At 38.6% G+C, this 14804-nt stretch overlaps 1 protein-coding gene across 1 annotated transcript in view; it reads left to right on the top strand.

The window, feature by feature from the left end:
• The window catches only part of LOC107790661 (uncharacterized), a 67230-nt gene that overhangs the window by 16228 nt on the left and 36198 nt on the right, over window positions 1-14804 (top strand). The window contains exons 11-26 of the mRNA XM_075249291.1: window positions 908-1000; window positions 1107-1428; window positions 1664-1768; window positions 1843-1938; window positions 4044-4111; window positions 4487-4607; window positions 4689-4892; window positions 5003-5206; window positions 5301-5410; window positions 11250-11340; window positions 11420-11518; window positions 12404-12568; window positions 12658-12732; window positions 12822-13274; window positions 13362-13709; window positions 13798-13929. Coding sequence (XP_075105392.1) covers window positions 908-1000; window positions 1107-1428; window positions 1664-1768; window positions 1843-1938; window positions 4044-4111; window positions 4487-4607; window positions 4689-4892; window positions 5003-5206; window positions 5301-5410; window positions 11250-11340; window positions 11420-11518; window positions 12404-12568; window positions 12658-12732; window positions 12822-13274; window positions 13362-13709; window positions 13798-13929 — 2686 coding nt within the window. The remainder of the gene's footprint in view (window positions 1-907; window positions 1001-1106; window positions 1429-1663; window positions 1769-1842; window positions 1939-4043; window positions 4112-4486; window positions 4608-4688; window positions 4893-5002; window positions 5207-5300; window positions 5411-11249; window positions 11341-11419; window positions 11519-12403; window positions 12569-12657; window positions 12733-12821; window positions 13275-13361; window positions 13710-13797; window positions 13930-14804) is intronic.

Genomic DNA, 14804 nt, shown 5'->3' with positions numbered 1-14804 from the left:
CTCTTCATGTAAATTTGGTTTTCAGTGCAACCTATGTACTGATGTTTCTAATATATACAATAGTTACCAAAAAAAAAAAGTCATCAATTCATCAGAAGTTCTCAAATGTCCGTCTTAATGCCTTAGCTTGCTCCTTTTTGAATCATACCGGTACCACATCAGTTAAGGTTGTAGTCTCCATGTTTAATTTTGTACAAAGTCACCACTTGAGTCTCTTGTGGCTGAGTTAAGCTCAATGTTCGTTTTCTTAGTACGATACCAGAGCACCTTTTGTAAGTCCATTCTCGTGCCCGATTAATGTTCATATGTGAACTCCAAAACACTTAAATTACTCTTCAGGGAGGGCGTTCACTTAGGAGTTTATAACGGTTTTAGGCCACTCCGCTCGCAGTTATAAAGGTTGGGTTGGATACACAGATTTTCCAGATGGTATTAAAGTTGCATCCATTCCTGATGTTGGGCCACCTATTTTATATTACTTCACTTTCCCGATGTTTAACCTGGGCATTGGGGAGGGGGGAATTAGGATCCCACATGTAGGCTCCAAACCTCACTACTTGAGCTAGCTCTGTGGTTGATTTGAGTCCAAAGTTTTTTTCCTTAAGAATACCTATCATTTTTCTTTCATGTATCTAAGCTAGATTTGTTCTTTTGATTGAATGGAAACTTATTGGTTGACTTATTTTATTCCTTCATGATATTTCAAGTGTTTTGTAAAGCAGCTCCTGGGTGTAAGAGTGTTCCAGAATTTTTGCTTGTGTTTAATTGGACAAATAATCGTACATGCCAGGAAGAGCCATGACAACAATATTTTGATTTTTTTTTACTGAAGCTTTCTTGCCGATGTTTTAGAATTTACACAGATTTTTGTATTAGAGAATGACCTTTATTTTTAACTTTTCCACAGGATGATGGCGCACAAGTTTGTGCAGCAGTCAGTAGAGTCAGATTCCTACCTAAAAAAGCAAAAGTCAAAGAAATCTTGGTGGTCTTTTGGCTGGTTAATACTGGATCTTTATACTCCCTTGATTTCTGTACTGTGAAATGCTTTTATTTTCTTTGTTTTTTCTTCTATGGAGTCTTATGTGGTTGACCAACTTTCTCAGGACCAGCCAATCAGTTGAAGATGGAAGTGAGCAAGCAGGGTTTACTGAGGAAGACTGGGAGAGGTTAAATAATATAATTGGGTATAAAGAAGGTGAAGAAGAACCACTGTTGGCAACTCATGACAGGAGAGATGTGCCACATACCACCTTGGAGGTTCACATGAAGCACAATGCCTCAAAGCTTAGTGATACTCACAACTGCCTTGCTGATTTGTCATGTGATAACCTTGATTGTTATATAAAGCTTTATTCAGAAGCAAAGGTTTTTGACGTAAAACTAGGGTCATATCAATTATGGTCTCCAAATGGCCTTCTCGCTGAGGTGAGAATCTTTACATTCTAAGTTAGAAAGTTTTTGAAATTTTGGATATTACTTTTTCTTTTCTATTTAAATATACCTTTGCTATAGGGTGAAAAGTCGACAACCGAAAGCTTTCGATATTATGGAGAATATTTTCTATTCTCTTTTCTTTTTCATTTTTCGGGGGGGGGGGGGGGGGGGTGTGTGTGTGTGGTTAAGTTAGACAGCCTCATTTATGGTAATATTTTCTGTTTAGAGCGCTACTGTCAGTGATTCCTTGGTTGCTGCATTCTGCTACAAGCCTTTCGATTCCAACATTGACTGGAGTTTAGCGGCTAAAGCTTCTCCCTGCTATGTGACTGTAAGCTGAAGTTTTATTTTAGTTCACCAGTTGCAACAGTTTAGCGCTTTAACTGATCAAAATTTTTTCCTTAGTATTTGAAGGATTCCATTGACCAAATTATCAACTTTTTTGAAAGTAATGCTGCTGTAAGTCAGACCATAGCTCTGGAAACAGCTGCTGCAGTACAGGTCAGCTTTAGCTCCTTATTTTCTTCACAAACGTAGTTTCAAAGCTCAATTTTGACATTACTTTTCCTTTTCCATCTGTTTTGTTCCCTGTTCATTGAATTGGTGTTTATATCACAGCTTATTTCATGGTCATAAAACATTTTCTTCTTAGAGGAGTGAGTTAATTGAGCATTAAAAAAAAACCTGACTAAATTTCCTTGTGCACTCCACTTCATTGCTTGATCTTGTTGTTCCTGGCAATGAATGCGGATGAACCAATAAGAAGTTTGTCCTTGATTGTTAGCCTTCTTCTTTCATCAAACATTGTCAATGAAGGTGTGCTAGGGCGTAACGGCATTTTGGAACTGATCCCAATGAGAAGATTGAAGAGTTGACCATGACATTTTCTTGTTCTATTTTCCCCTGAAACTGAAAAGACATGGTTGTTGTAACCAAATGGATCTGAGAATGCAAAATTTGGTAAACATATTCTGCTTATTAGCAGAGTTAAAGCTTTGTCGGTGTGTGTAAAGGTGGCAACTATACATAAAGCAGTTCGGTAAATATAATGAGTGTGGCAGGCCATTAGCTCACACGCAGGACATGGAGGATGTACATTACAATGCGCATAGAAAGCATCCTTGCAAGACTGGTAGTTGGCTTGGCCATGCATAACTGTGCCAACAAGTGGGCTAAGGGTGTGGCAAGCGTGCAGACAGCTCTCTGCTGCTATTTGCTGCCTTTGGCTGGTGGTTGGGACTGTCAGTCGCATGCTTCCTTCTATATTAGCTGTTGAGTTCAGTTGATGTTGGAGAGAAAATTTCATACTTGGTCTAATTTTGGGTGAACTTTGGGGGGGGGGGGAGAGGAATCATATAGCAAGTCTTTAAAATATGATTCTTGCTAATGAAGGCGCTGTTGGATATCGGTTTCTGGTAAGTTTTTCATTTTTTTTTAACTTTTAAGATAAAGGAGAAAAGGAAGAAATTTCGAGAATGAATTGCTTGGTAAGTTCCTCAAGCCCTGGAGTTCCTTGTTGTACATAAGATTGGGTGTCTTTTGTAGAGAACAATATATTTTGGTGGGTTTCTGCCTTTTTGGTATATTTCTAGCATATAGGCGCTTTTGTTTTGGCCCAATAAATAATGAAATTTTATTACTTGATCATAAAAATAATCATATACCTTTAGATTAGCTATAATTATTAAGCGAGAGATCGGAACTACCAAATTAATAATATCTTTAATCGTTTTTTTTGGACAAGGGTAACATTTTATGAAAGAAAACAGCACAAAGTTTGTGCTGGTAGAAGTGACAAAATACATATCCCAAAAACAGTAAAGAATCCCCCTACTACAAAAACTTACAAGGATATCTTTAATCTGTTGATAACATGTTATAGTTTTATTGGTAGAATAGAGTATAATATTAGCACCCAAGGGTGTGGCCTAACAATTGAAGTGAGATTATGCGAAACCAGGGTTCAAATCCCAGCAAAGGCAACGACCTAGGTAATTCCTTCACATTTGCCATTGCTAGGCAGAGTTACCGATTACATGTGTTAGTGGAAGATAAGAGGTACTCGGTTGAATAGTCAGGTGCGCACGAGCTAGTCTAGACCTATGTTGCACGAACTCTCCAAAATATTGTCGCACCCGTGTCGGATTCTCAAAAAATGCACAGCTTTTGGAGAATCCGACACGCACCAGGCAACATTTTTGAAGAGTTCGAGCAACATAGGTCTAGACACCGCCATTATCAGAAAATAGTTGAGGATAATATTGTATTGAGAAAGGTAAAAGAGAGGCTTAGAAACTTTGTGGTATTGAAAAGAATTGAAACTTCCATGGGGGAATTGAACAACAATTTGAAACAACCCAGAAAGGAAGGGGAACATTTTGGGATAGGGCGACTATTGCCTTTAAGACGTTTATTTCACCTTTTAATATCAACTCTTGCTGTTACTACTTGTTTAATTGCTCTTTGCCACTCAACCTAGTAATATGGATATTAATGTCTCAAAAATGTTGAATTTAATTTATGCAAGAGATTCTTGGTTTATGTTTGTATTCCCAGTTTTCATTTGAAACGTGTTGGTATATGATGTGTATTTGTCCTGTTGTTAGATGACAATTGATGAAGTCAAACGAACTGCACAGCAACAAGTAAACAGAGCTCTTAAGGATCAGTCCAGGTTAGATACTTTCTTTTGTATGTCAAACTGGTATCCTGATGTTGTTGAGATTACTGGTCCCTCACAGTAATTTGAGCAGTTTAAAAGAAAAATTGCTACATGTTATTGTCCAGTAAAAAAATCTGCAAATGTGATCCTGATGTAAAGAATAGGTGGTTTTGTGGAGGGATGGAGTGGCGGACAGGGATCAAGACTGATGGTTCAGTGGTCTAGGCATGTCTCCCTATAAGTTTGTTAGGTTTTTCTATCTTTTTCTGTTTAATGTTGCAGCATTATCAACCTTCGAACCCAAACAAATCTTGTGGTAGATATCAACATGTTGTATTCTTTTATACCATCCTGATAATTTTAAAATTGATATCCGCTTTTTACCAGGTTCTTCCTGGATTTGAATATTGCGGCTCCAAAAATTACCATTCCTACAGATTTCTCTCCAGATAACACTCACTCAACTAAGCTGCTTCTTGACTTGGGAAATTTGGTGATTTCTACAAAGGTAAATCTAAGGATCGTCTGAATCTATAGGACCAGATATCCCTCAGTTGGCTAAAGTGCCGTGTTTCTGTAATTTGGGCAGGATGATTCTGAATTTATCGCACCTGAGGAGATGAATATGTATGTTCAGTTTGATATGGTCCTCAGTGATGTTTCTGCTTTCCTGGTTGATGGTGATTACTATTGGAGTCAAACCCCTACAAATGGAGTTGGGCCATCTAGGTCTAACTTTGTTGCTTGGTTGCCTGTTATTGACAAGTGTGCAGTGGTTCTAAAGCTTCAACAGGTGATTGCACATTTCTTCTAAACATGATCTTACATTCACATAATTTACCTTAGTATGTTTTCACAGTTTCAACTTTGGGTGCAACACCTCTCATATTCCAATTTTTCCAGATTCGGCTAGAGAATCCTGCCTTTCCTTCGACGAGACTCGCAGTGCGTCTTCCTTCTTTAGGATTCCATTTTTCTCCTGCTCGGTATCATCGGTTGATGCAAGTTGCAAAGATATTTGAAGGAGAGGAAAGAAATGATTCAGATGTTTATCGTCCTTGGACTCAATCTGATTTTGAAGGGTGGTTGGGTCTTCTTACCTGGAAGGTTACTTTTAGATTAACCTATCCAAGTTTTGTTGCATATTGATATGTGCTTTAGTAGTTGTACATTTCTGATAATTATTTTTTTTTCACTGTAGGGTGTTGGTGGTAGGGAGGCTGTATGGCAGCGGAGATACCTATGTATAGTTGGAACCTTTCTTTATATACTGGAAAATCCTGGCTCTAGATCTTACAAGCAGTATACCAGGTAAAAACTATGCTCCATGTCTTGTGGCATCACCTAAACAATCGAGCCCCAACAAAACACCGCAAAAGTAACTACATTAGGCTGGTTGACATCGATAATTTTCTTTAGTTTTGGGAGATGACCAACTGTATGGCCGAGTGGGAGATTCCATGGGTATTAGGAAGACTTTAATACAATAAGGTTCTGGGAGGAAGGAGTGGAGAGTATAATGGTGTCTAGGGAAATGGAGGAATTTTCGGAGTTTTATCAACAATACCTCTTATTGATTTACCCTTAATAGGAGCAAGTGTTACATGGATCAGACCATGAGTCTATTTCAAAATAAGGGCTGGATAAGCTTTTGGTATCTACTGCATGGGATGAGATGATGCTGGATGCATTGCTAGTTCCATTGTTTAGATTTGTTTCTGACTATGTGCCTATCTTGCTAGATAGCGATTGTCATAGTTTGACTTGACATAAACTTTAATAAAGAAGAGAAGACTTATGAGATATGTGGTCTTAAATAAGCCATAGCATTTGTGTGGCTGAATTTTTTTTGAAACTTGTGGTCTGAAATCTGCCATAATATTTGTGTGGCTATAATTGCTTCCTATTAAGGAAATATTGAAAGGTGCCAACATTTTGAAATGGACTAATAAGGAAATAGAGCCAATCTTTTTAAAACGGAAGGAGTAGTAGAAGAAAGTACTCTTTCCAAGTTTGAGAACCAAGGTGGACCTAGGATTTAAATTCTAGGGGTTTAATTTTTAAGGTTCTTAGCATTGAACCCATTATATCTTTAAAGTTATGATTTCATATCTACTATTTATTGCAATTTTAGCGAATTTTTACACTTCTCGTCGAAAGTACTGGGTTCAGATGAACCCGGTATCCTAACACTAGATCCGCCCTTGTTTGAGAACATGTGACTCAAGGTGCTTGATTTTAGAGATAGAGTCAAGGAGTAGTGGAACAGGTGATGTCACCAGGTACACTATCCTTTAGGTATGCTATCAATTTTGGAGTAACAGCAACAACATACTAGTGTATATGTCCCATAAGTGGGATTTGGGGAAGACAGTGTGTACACATACCTTACTCCTACCTTGTGAAGGTAGAAAAACTATTTATGATAGGCCCTCGGCTCAAATGTATGTAAATAGAAGAAAACACGTAATAAGATACCCGGATCAAAAGAAACAAGTAGTATTAGAAATCTAATAATAGAAAATACGAGAATACACTAGTACTACAGGTATAGAAAGGCAATACAGATACAAGAAAGAAGCACGCTCAACTACTCACTAACCTACTACCCTAATCCTCGACCTCCACACTCTCCTGTCAAGGGTCAATGTCCTCGGCGAGTTAAAGACGTGCCATGTCCTGCCTGATCACGTCGCCCCAATATATTTTCGGCCTCCTCCTACATCTCCTTGGCCCTACCATTTCCAACCACTCACACCTCCTGACCGGGACATCTGCTTATCTCCTCTTCACATAACCAAACCATCTCAGCTTCGCTTCCCACGTCTTATCCACCCCAGGGGCTACTCCCACCTTGTCCAGAATATTTTGGAGTACGAATATTAATTGTATAAAAATGAGGTTAGATGGAGACCAAAGTTTCGGGGGGGGGGGAGGGGGATAATGTTCAACCAAATAAGAGACGAGAGGAGGGAGTGGTTAGAAAGGGTTATAGGAGAACAAGAGGTGAGTTGTGCCCGAGATAAGATCCTGGGACCAAATGGGTTCACATTGGCCTTTGTCCAGCTGTGCTAAAGCAGATTTAAGGGAACTTGATGCGGACCATTATGACATTTTTTAACGGGTGAGTTCAAAGAAGCCTCAACACATCATATTTTTTATGTTGAAAGATGAGGGTTATAAGCACAAGGATTACATGCATAGTAGTTTGGTGGGTATCATATATGAGATAATTCCTAAGGCGCTTTCTAACATACTTAAAAAGCACTAAATAAAGCAATACCCATTTTCTGGAATGCGTTTGATCAAGTAGACAGAGTTTGCATGCAACTTTGGTGGCGAATGAAGTGATTGATCCTAGAAGGAAGAAGGGAGAGCTAGGGATTAGGAATTTTTGGATGCAAGTTGGACCTTGACAAGGTTTATGTTGATATGCATTAGGAACTCTTGGACTACATCATAACTATGACATATTTGGGACAAGAGGAGGTGGATCAATTTTGCATTTTTATTGTTAGATTCTAAGTCTTAGTGAATGGAGGACCTTCTGGTGATAGGGGGATCCGCTATCTGCGATGCTATTCTTTTTGGGGATAAAACCGCTGAATTAAATTGATGGAGGATTTTTAAGAGACATTTTATCTCGGTGAGGAACAAAATTTTCATTAGGGTTATCCAGTTCATATTTGTGGATGACACCTTTGTATTCAGCAATGCAAGTGTGGCCCAGCTAAATATTTAAGACAAACCCTTATGTGGTTGCAGGTGGTGTCTATCTAGGTTAAAGTTCAACCTTAGGGAATGCGAGATCAAACCGGTGGACGGGGTAGCAAATGCTGAAGACCTAGCATACGTGTTGAATAAGGTAGGAGCACTACCTACTACTTACCTTGGTCCATCTTTCTCTGGGTGCTTTCAGTAAGGACTCAGTAGAGTGGAATATGCTGATTGAGAGGGTGGAAAAGCGGCTAGCTAGGTGGCGAAATATGTATTTGTTCAAATAAGGAAATGAAGTATTAATCAACCATGCCTTCCACATATTACATGCCATTGATGCAACATTGATCTTACTGAAACAAAAATTGGAGTCGCCATGGCGGAATTTTGAAGGAGAACGCAAGTCGAATTAGGAAATTTTGCTTAATGAATTACGGATCGGTGATATCTTCAAAGGAATAAGATCACGGAGTAGAAGATCTTAGGATCTTCAATAAAGCTTACTAGAAAGAAGCTCTGGAGAGTATTTTTTAACCACTTACTTCATCAAATAAGAAAAGAAAGAAGCTCTAGAAATCTGGGTGGACGAGCATGTTATGTAGGAACACTTTAGCCTATTTATCACTTAGGGCAGAGAATGTTAGTAGTACTCCCTCCGTTTCAATTTAGATGAGGTAGTTTGACTCGACACGGAGTTTAAGAAAAAAAGAAGAATCTTTTGAAACTTGTTGTCTTAAAAGCTTAAGGGGTAAAAACTTTGTGGGGTCATGATATTTGTATGGTTATAAAAGCTTCTCATTAAGGGTAAAATGAAGAGTTTAAAGTTGAATTATTTCCAAATTAAAAGGAAAGTACCTCATCTAATTTGAGACGGAGGGAGTATAAGTTTTTGTAGACACAGTTGGTGTGGTGACAGATATTAAGTAGTGCTTCCCTAATTTCTTTAGAGTGACGTGCCAAAGATGACAGTACAACAGAGCCGAAACATACATAGCAGGGAAGTTTATCAGAATTTGAGGTTTAGGAAAAACTTTTAAGATTGGGAAATGAGCGAGTTTAACATCTATTGGAGCTGCTTCACAAGCACCTTACACTGAATGATACACCACTTATGGAGATGGGTGAGGTTTTAGGAGGGATGGCCTATATATAGTCAAATCTTACTACTATAGATTGTTGGGAGATCCTGCACCAAATGATTCGTTTATCGGGGTGTCGAATAAGGTTCGTTTCTTCACGACATTTGGTGTTTTGTGTGCAAACATTCGAGTGAAAATGCAGATCATCTCATGTTGCATTTAAACGTCACAGTTGTGGTGGGTGGTCCTACATTGGTAAAAAGTGCAGTGGGTTATGCAGAGCACTGTCAAAGAAGCGCTTACATAGCTGCTCTTACATATCTGGGCATGTAGAAGGAGGAGAGAAGACCTAGGGCATGAGATGTTGCCTTGTTAGCTCTTATATGGGTTGTATGGATAGATAGAAATAAGGGACTGTTTGAAGGGTTAGAAAATGACTTTGTAAGTTGATAGCATAGCCTTTTATCTTTAGTTCTCTTTTGGTGTACTCATGAGCTCCTAGCTTGTATAGATGATTCGGTATTTTTGTACATAGCCATATTTTTAGTGGGTTCTCTGCTTTTTGGTATACTGCTAATATACGTGGTTTCCCCATCATTAATGGATTGTTTACCTTATTAAAAATAACATCATGTCGTCAACTTGTCAAAAAAAAAGAAAACAAACAATTCTTTACCATTGTTTTATTATGGAGGATCAGACTTTACATTATCATATTTTAATAGCCCTTTTTGTGATATGAGTCATCTGTGAAGGATATAAAATTTATGTGATGAACGGAAAAATCATGGTTTACTTGGAAAATTAGTTAAGAGCTTGATATAAAAATATTTTTGGAATAATAAGTAGAGGTAACAACTGGGTGGGTTGGTCAAATTTGGGCGGGTCAAAATGGGTCAAATCAATAGGCTGATGATGACTCGACCTGCCCAAAGTTTGCTTGGGTTAAATCAATTATTGCCCTTTTCTGTTGCACTCTTTTACTGAACATCAAGGATGATGTTCATCAGTTTGTGATGGGGGGAGGGCTTTTCCTTGTATAACGTTGCAATCCTTATACATGGCCTCGTCACTTACAAGATGAAGTCTATTTGACTATAGTTACAGCTACTCTTAAATGTTACCAGATGTGATTCCCTCTTTTAAAAGTGTGTTAGTTAAAAATAAATCACAAGGCAAACTCTAAAATAGTTTTCACTATGTGAGGCTGCCATCATAAGGAAATGTGAGGCGCAGAGGAGTGATTATATAGCCAAGGTATATGGGTAACAATACCGGTGCTATTGTCCCCCTTATTTGTACTTTTCCTAATTGTTGTATTTTTCTTTTCTTTTATTAATAAAAAGCTAGCCCTAGGCGCTTGCCTAGAGGATTGCCAAAAAAAAAAAAATAGTTTTCACTTCATTTCTAGTACCATAACCATATTCCCCATATGCTCGATTGAAATTTGTTTGTAGATCTACGCATATGTCTATTGAGATCTCCCCAATAACATTGTTGGTAATTTGGGACTCCTTGTACTGGGGTATCCACATCCTCTCGGAATTTGGTTTTACCTTTTTCATGACATCATAAGCTTATGTTTTTTGCGTTCAGCCTCATAATTTGATCAAAATACTGTTTATTAACCCCAAAAAGGATAAAAACATATTGAAGTTGCTGTTTTTCCCCGCGAATAGTAGTCTAGTGTTTGGTATGCTGTCATAGCATGGAGCAAAAATCAAAATTGAAGCAAGGTTCACAGATTGGGAAGTTGTATGTCCTATTAACCATGCTCGTGAATGGAGTTCCTCTTTTTACGTCTGTATGGCGGGAGGGGATAACCCAAATGTATTATTGGATCATGAGCTCTCTTATCCTACTTCATGGCTTCATATTTTTTTTTTTTTTTTGAGAATGGTAACAGTTATATTAATCTTCAGCACAGAGGTTGTGTTGGACCGGTAGCTAAATACAGATCCCAAAAAATTAAAAATGTACAAAAATCTATCCTACTTCATGCCTTTGGAAAGACAGATAGATATAGTGCTAGAACATGAAATTAGCTAAATGCATGTGAATTTATATTATGCCTTGAAGATGAGATAAATGATATACTATTACAATGTGGTTTGGTTTATAGAATCAAGAATTTTATCTCAGCAACTAATTCGAACGTACAGCATGTTTTCATCTCCAATGGTACTTTATTTGGAAAAAAAAGGAAAAAAAGAGATAATGTCTAGATTTCTGGTGGTCCTCCATGTGAAGCCGATCTAGGTTTTCTGACTGTAATTCCTATTGCTCACCTGGCTTATCCATCTTTTATCTGTGCTTCGTATCCTTAACTTCATTGTTGTACTGCCTTGTTGCAGTTTACGAGGAAAGCAACTATATCAAGTTCCTCCAAATGATGTTGGCGACGAACATGTGTTGGCTGTCTATAGTGCTGAAAGAGCCACCAACGTACTTTTCAAAATCTTTGGCTTCTTTTGGTTGTGCAGATTCTGTTTTCTGACATTCCTTACCTTATCATTGCTTGTAGGTTGTGGAAGATGCAAATGCTCTAATATTACGTTGTGACTCTGAAGATTTAAAGAAGACATGGCAGAGCCACTTGCTGGGGGCCATCTATCGTGCATCGGTAGACCTTTGTGCTATTTCTCTTTATGCTGATTTGGAATTGATTGCTTATTGACATGCCAATAGCTAGAGTCATAAGATTGTGGTTGGATGGTCTTTGTCAGATAACATCCCTTTGTAGGTGCCTATGACAAACTATGAATTGATGAATAGAAACTGCTGTTAATAGTTTAAATTAAGGTGAAAATATGGTGAGTGAAGCACCCGAGGGTGTGGCCTAGTGGTCAATGAAGTGAGTTGAGAACCTTAGGTCTCGGGTTAAAATCCCAGCAGAGTCAAATTCACTAGGTGATTTCTTCTCATCTGTCCAAGCCTTGGTGGATAGAGTTATCTGGTACTTGTTGGTGGTGGGAAGTAGCAGGTATCCCCACGGGTTTTGGAAAAAAAGACTCTGGTGAGTGGTGAGTGGTCAGCAGAATTTGATCTTGGAGACTATAGTATGATAAACCTGTTGCCTTCAAGACAAAAAGATTTTTTCCTAAAAACTTGCAGGAGTATCTCTCTCTCTCTCTCTCTCTCCCTCCCTCTCTCTAATTCCTTTTCTCTGGACAATGTTAATGGATCGAGATCCTTACCATAAGTAAATGGGGATCAATTAGAAGCATTGGGAAAATAGGTTTTTGGTGTGGATTAAGAGCTAGGACAAGATGTCTTAGTTTAACTTCATCATAACTTCACTTAGATTTGGCAGTTTAAGTCTTCGGATTTGAGGAGATCTTAAGGACTGTCTTTATTGGTTGCTTTCAGGATAGTACTTTTATCCCCTTTTTGAGGGGTGGGGTGGGGGGGGGGTGTTGTACGGGGAAAACAGGAGTATATATTCATCAAGTCCTTGCATGTTGTTGCTTTCCTATGAGAAACTTCTCAAAAGTGAGGTTTCATGCAGGGATCAGCTCCAATTGCTGGTTTATCTGAATCATCATCTGAGTCTGAAGACTATGAAGCTGATCACGCAGACAATCAAGATTTAATGGATCTGTCGAAAATGGAGAGTCTGTATTTGACCGGTATTCTTGATGAGTTAAAGATGTGCTTCAATTATAGTCCAGAGGTGAGTATTGGTGAAAACTATCAAGGACACTTTTTCTTGAAAAGCAGTGACTCCACTGACATGTATAATATGCTTTCCACTTTGTCTAGCATGATCAAAGTTTTACTAAGGCACTTCTAGCTGAGGAGAGAGGCTTATTTGAATTTCGAGCAACGGGTGGTCGGGTAAGATTACTGCAGGTTTTGCTATCGGTCTTATTTTAGCTTGATCTCTAATCTTTTGCTTTAATGCTTTAAATTTATGTCTGACACAGGTTGAGCTTTCAATTAGAGGCAATGATATTTTTATAGGGACTCTCCTGAAAGCTCTGGAGGTAGAAGATTTGGTGTGCCAGACAGGGATATCCGGCTCTTGTTATCTAGCACGATCCTTCATCAGAAATGTTGGTGCACCCCCCCTTTTGAATGATGTCAAAAGCCAGAGCAATGAATTTAGTCAATATGATGGAGAAGAGGAGTTTTATGAGGCATCTGAAAATTTAAATGACCTGGCTGATAGTCCATATTCATCTGGAAATTTTTTGTCATCAGAAAAGACCGTGTCAAAGGCTCCTAGTTTTAATCGTTTTGCTGGTCTTCTGCCTATTGATGTTCATGATAATGGAACTAATTCTGTAAAACTGACTGATACATTAGATAGTTTTGTGAAGGCTCAAGTGGTTATTTATGACCAGAAGTCACCTCGCTATACTAGCATTGATACAAAGGTCAGCTGGTGTTTCTTATCTGGCTAAATCTGTTTACTTTGTTCTGCACTTAGGATTTCTAACTTAATTGCATATTGGTTATTACAGGTAGCCGTCACACTTGCTACCTTGTCTTTTTTCTGTCGTAGGCCAACAATATTGGCAGTAATGGAATTTGTAAATGCCATAAATGTGGGGGAGGAAAGCTGTGAATCTTTCAGTGACACTTCTTCATCAGCCATTACACAACATGATAGTTCCAAGGAAAATGTGGTTGATTCACAGTTGTTTGAGATAGCTGATGTGCCTGCAGTGAAAGGTTTGCTTGGGAAGGGGAAGTCTAGAATTATTTTCGGTCTGACACTGAACATGGCTCGTGCCCAGATCTTGCTGATGAAAGAGGATGGATCTAAGCTCGCTACCTTGTCCCAGGATAATTTTCTTACTGATATCAAGGTCTGTTGTTTCCATCAACTTTGATTTTTTCCGTTGTGATATTTATTATGTGAGTGCAACTTTTCAATCTTGTTTTCTCCTCGGATAGGTGTTTCCATCTTCTTTTACTATAAAGGCATCTCTTGGAAATCTGAGAATTAGTGATGACAGCCTCCCTAGCAGCCACCTTTATTTCTGGGCATGTGATATGAGGAATCCTGGTGGTAGTTCTTTCGTAGAGGTAATTCATTGTATAGCTAGTGTGGTCGTTGTTCTAGCTATTGTTGCTGTTAATGTCATTGATTGATTGTTGTCGTAATTGTTGTCTTTTTGGCTATGGTTATAGTATTAGTGAAGTTCTAACATCTTATTTGCTAGTTACTCCTGTAGGTCTGATCAAAATGGCCGGCTGTGTATTTTTCTGCTTTGAAACTTTAGAAATTTTTATTTAAATAAAAATTTTAAAAATCTTTGCACCCGGGGGGTGGGGTGGGGGGTGGGTGGGAGGGAATAGTCAATGAAACAAGTGCAATCCTTGGAGATTAGGGTTCAAATCTTAGCAGAAACAAAAAACAGTGAAACACTAGGTTATTTCTTCCCGTGTGCCTAAGCCTTGTTGGCAGAGTTACCTAATACTTGTTCTGGTGTGAGGTAGTATGTACTGATGTACCCGATGGAATAGTCGAGGTGTATGCAAGCTAGCCCATACAACACCATTATAAAAAGATAGCAACAACAATAACTAGTGATGTCCCACAAGTGGGGTCTAGGGAGGGTAGTGTGTACGCAGACCTTACCCCTACCTTGGGAGGATAGAGGGTTGTTTTCGAGAGACCCTCGGCTTAGGATGGAAGAAAGAAATAGTAGAAACAAGCGTTACCATCACCAAGTGCCAGAAAGATAATCACAACAAACTAAGAGCCAGAAAATAGATGTAATGAAGCAGTAGCAACAAGCATCAACCACAACAAGAAACTAAGAAACCAATGCAGATGGTGATGTTTTATTCTTCAATGCCACACGGGAGGAGGGGAGATGATTTGTGTGGTGTCCAATTTTTCGCGTGCACAGATTATAGAAGGACCTGGTTCTTCTATGTGTTCCTTATACTACTAT

Source organism: Nicotiana tabacum, chromosome 1 (assembly GCF_000715075.1).
Source record: "Nicotiana tabacum cultivar K326 chromosome 1, ASM71507v2, whole genome shotgun sequence".
In the NCBI taxonomy this organism is placed as follows: Eukaryota; Viridiplantae; Streptophyta; class Magnoliopsida; order Solanales; family Solanaceae; genus Nicotiana; species Nicotiana tabacum.
Note: the sequence above shows the minus strand (reverse complement) of the source record. Positions and strands in the feature narration are given on the sequence as shown.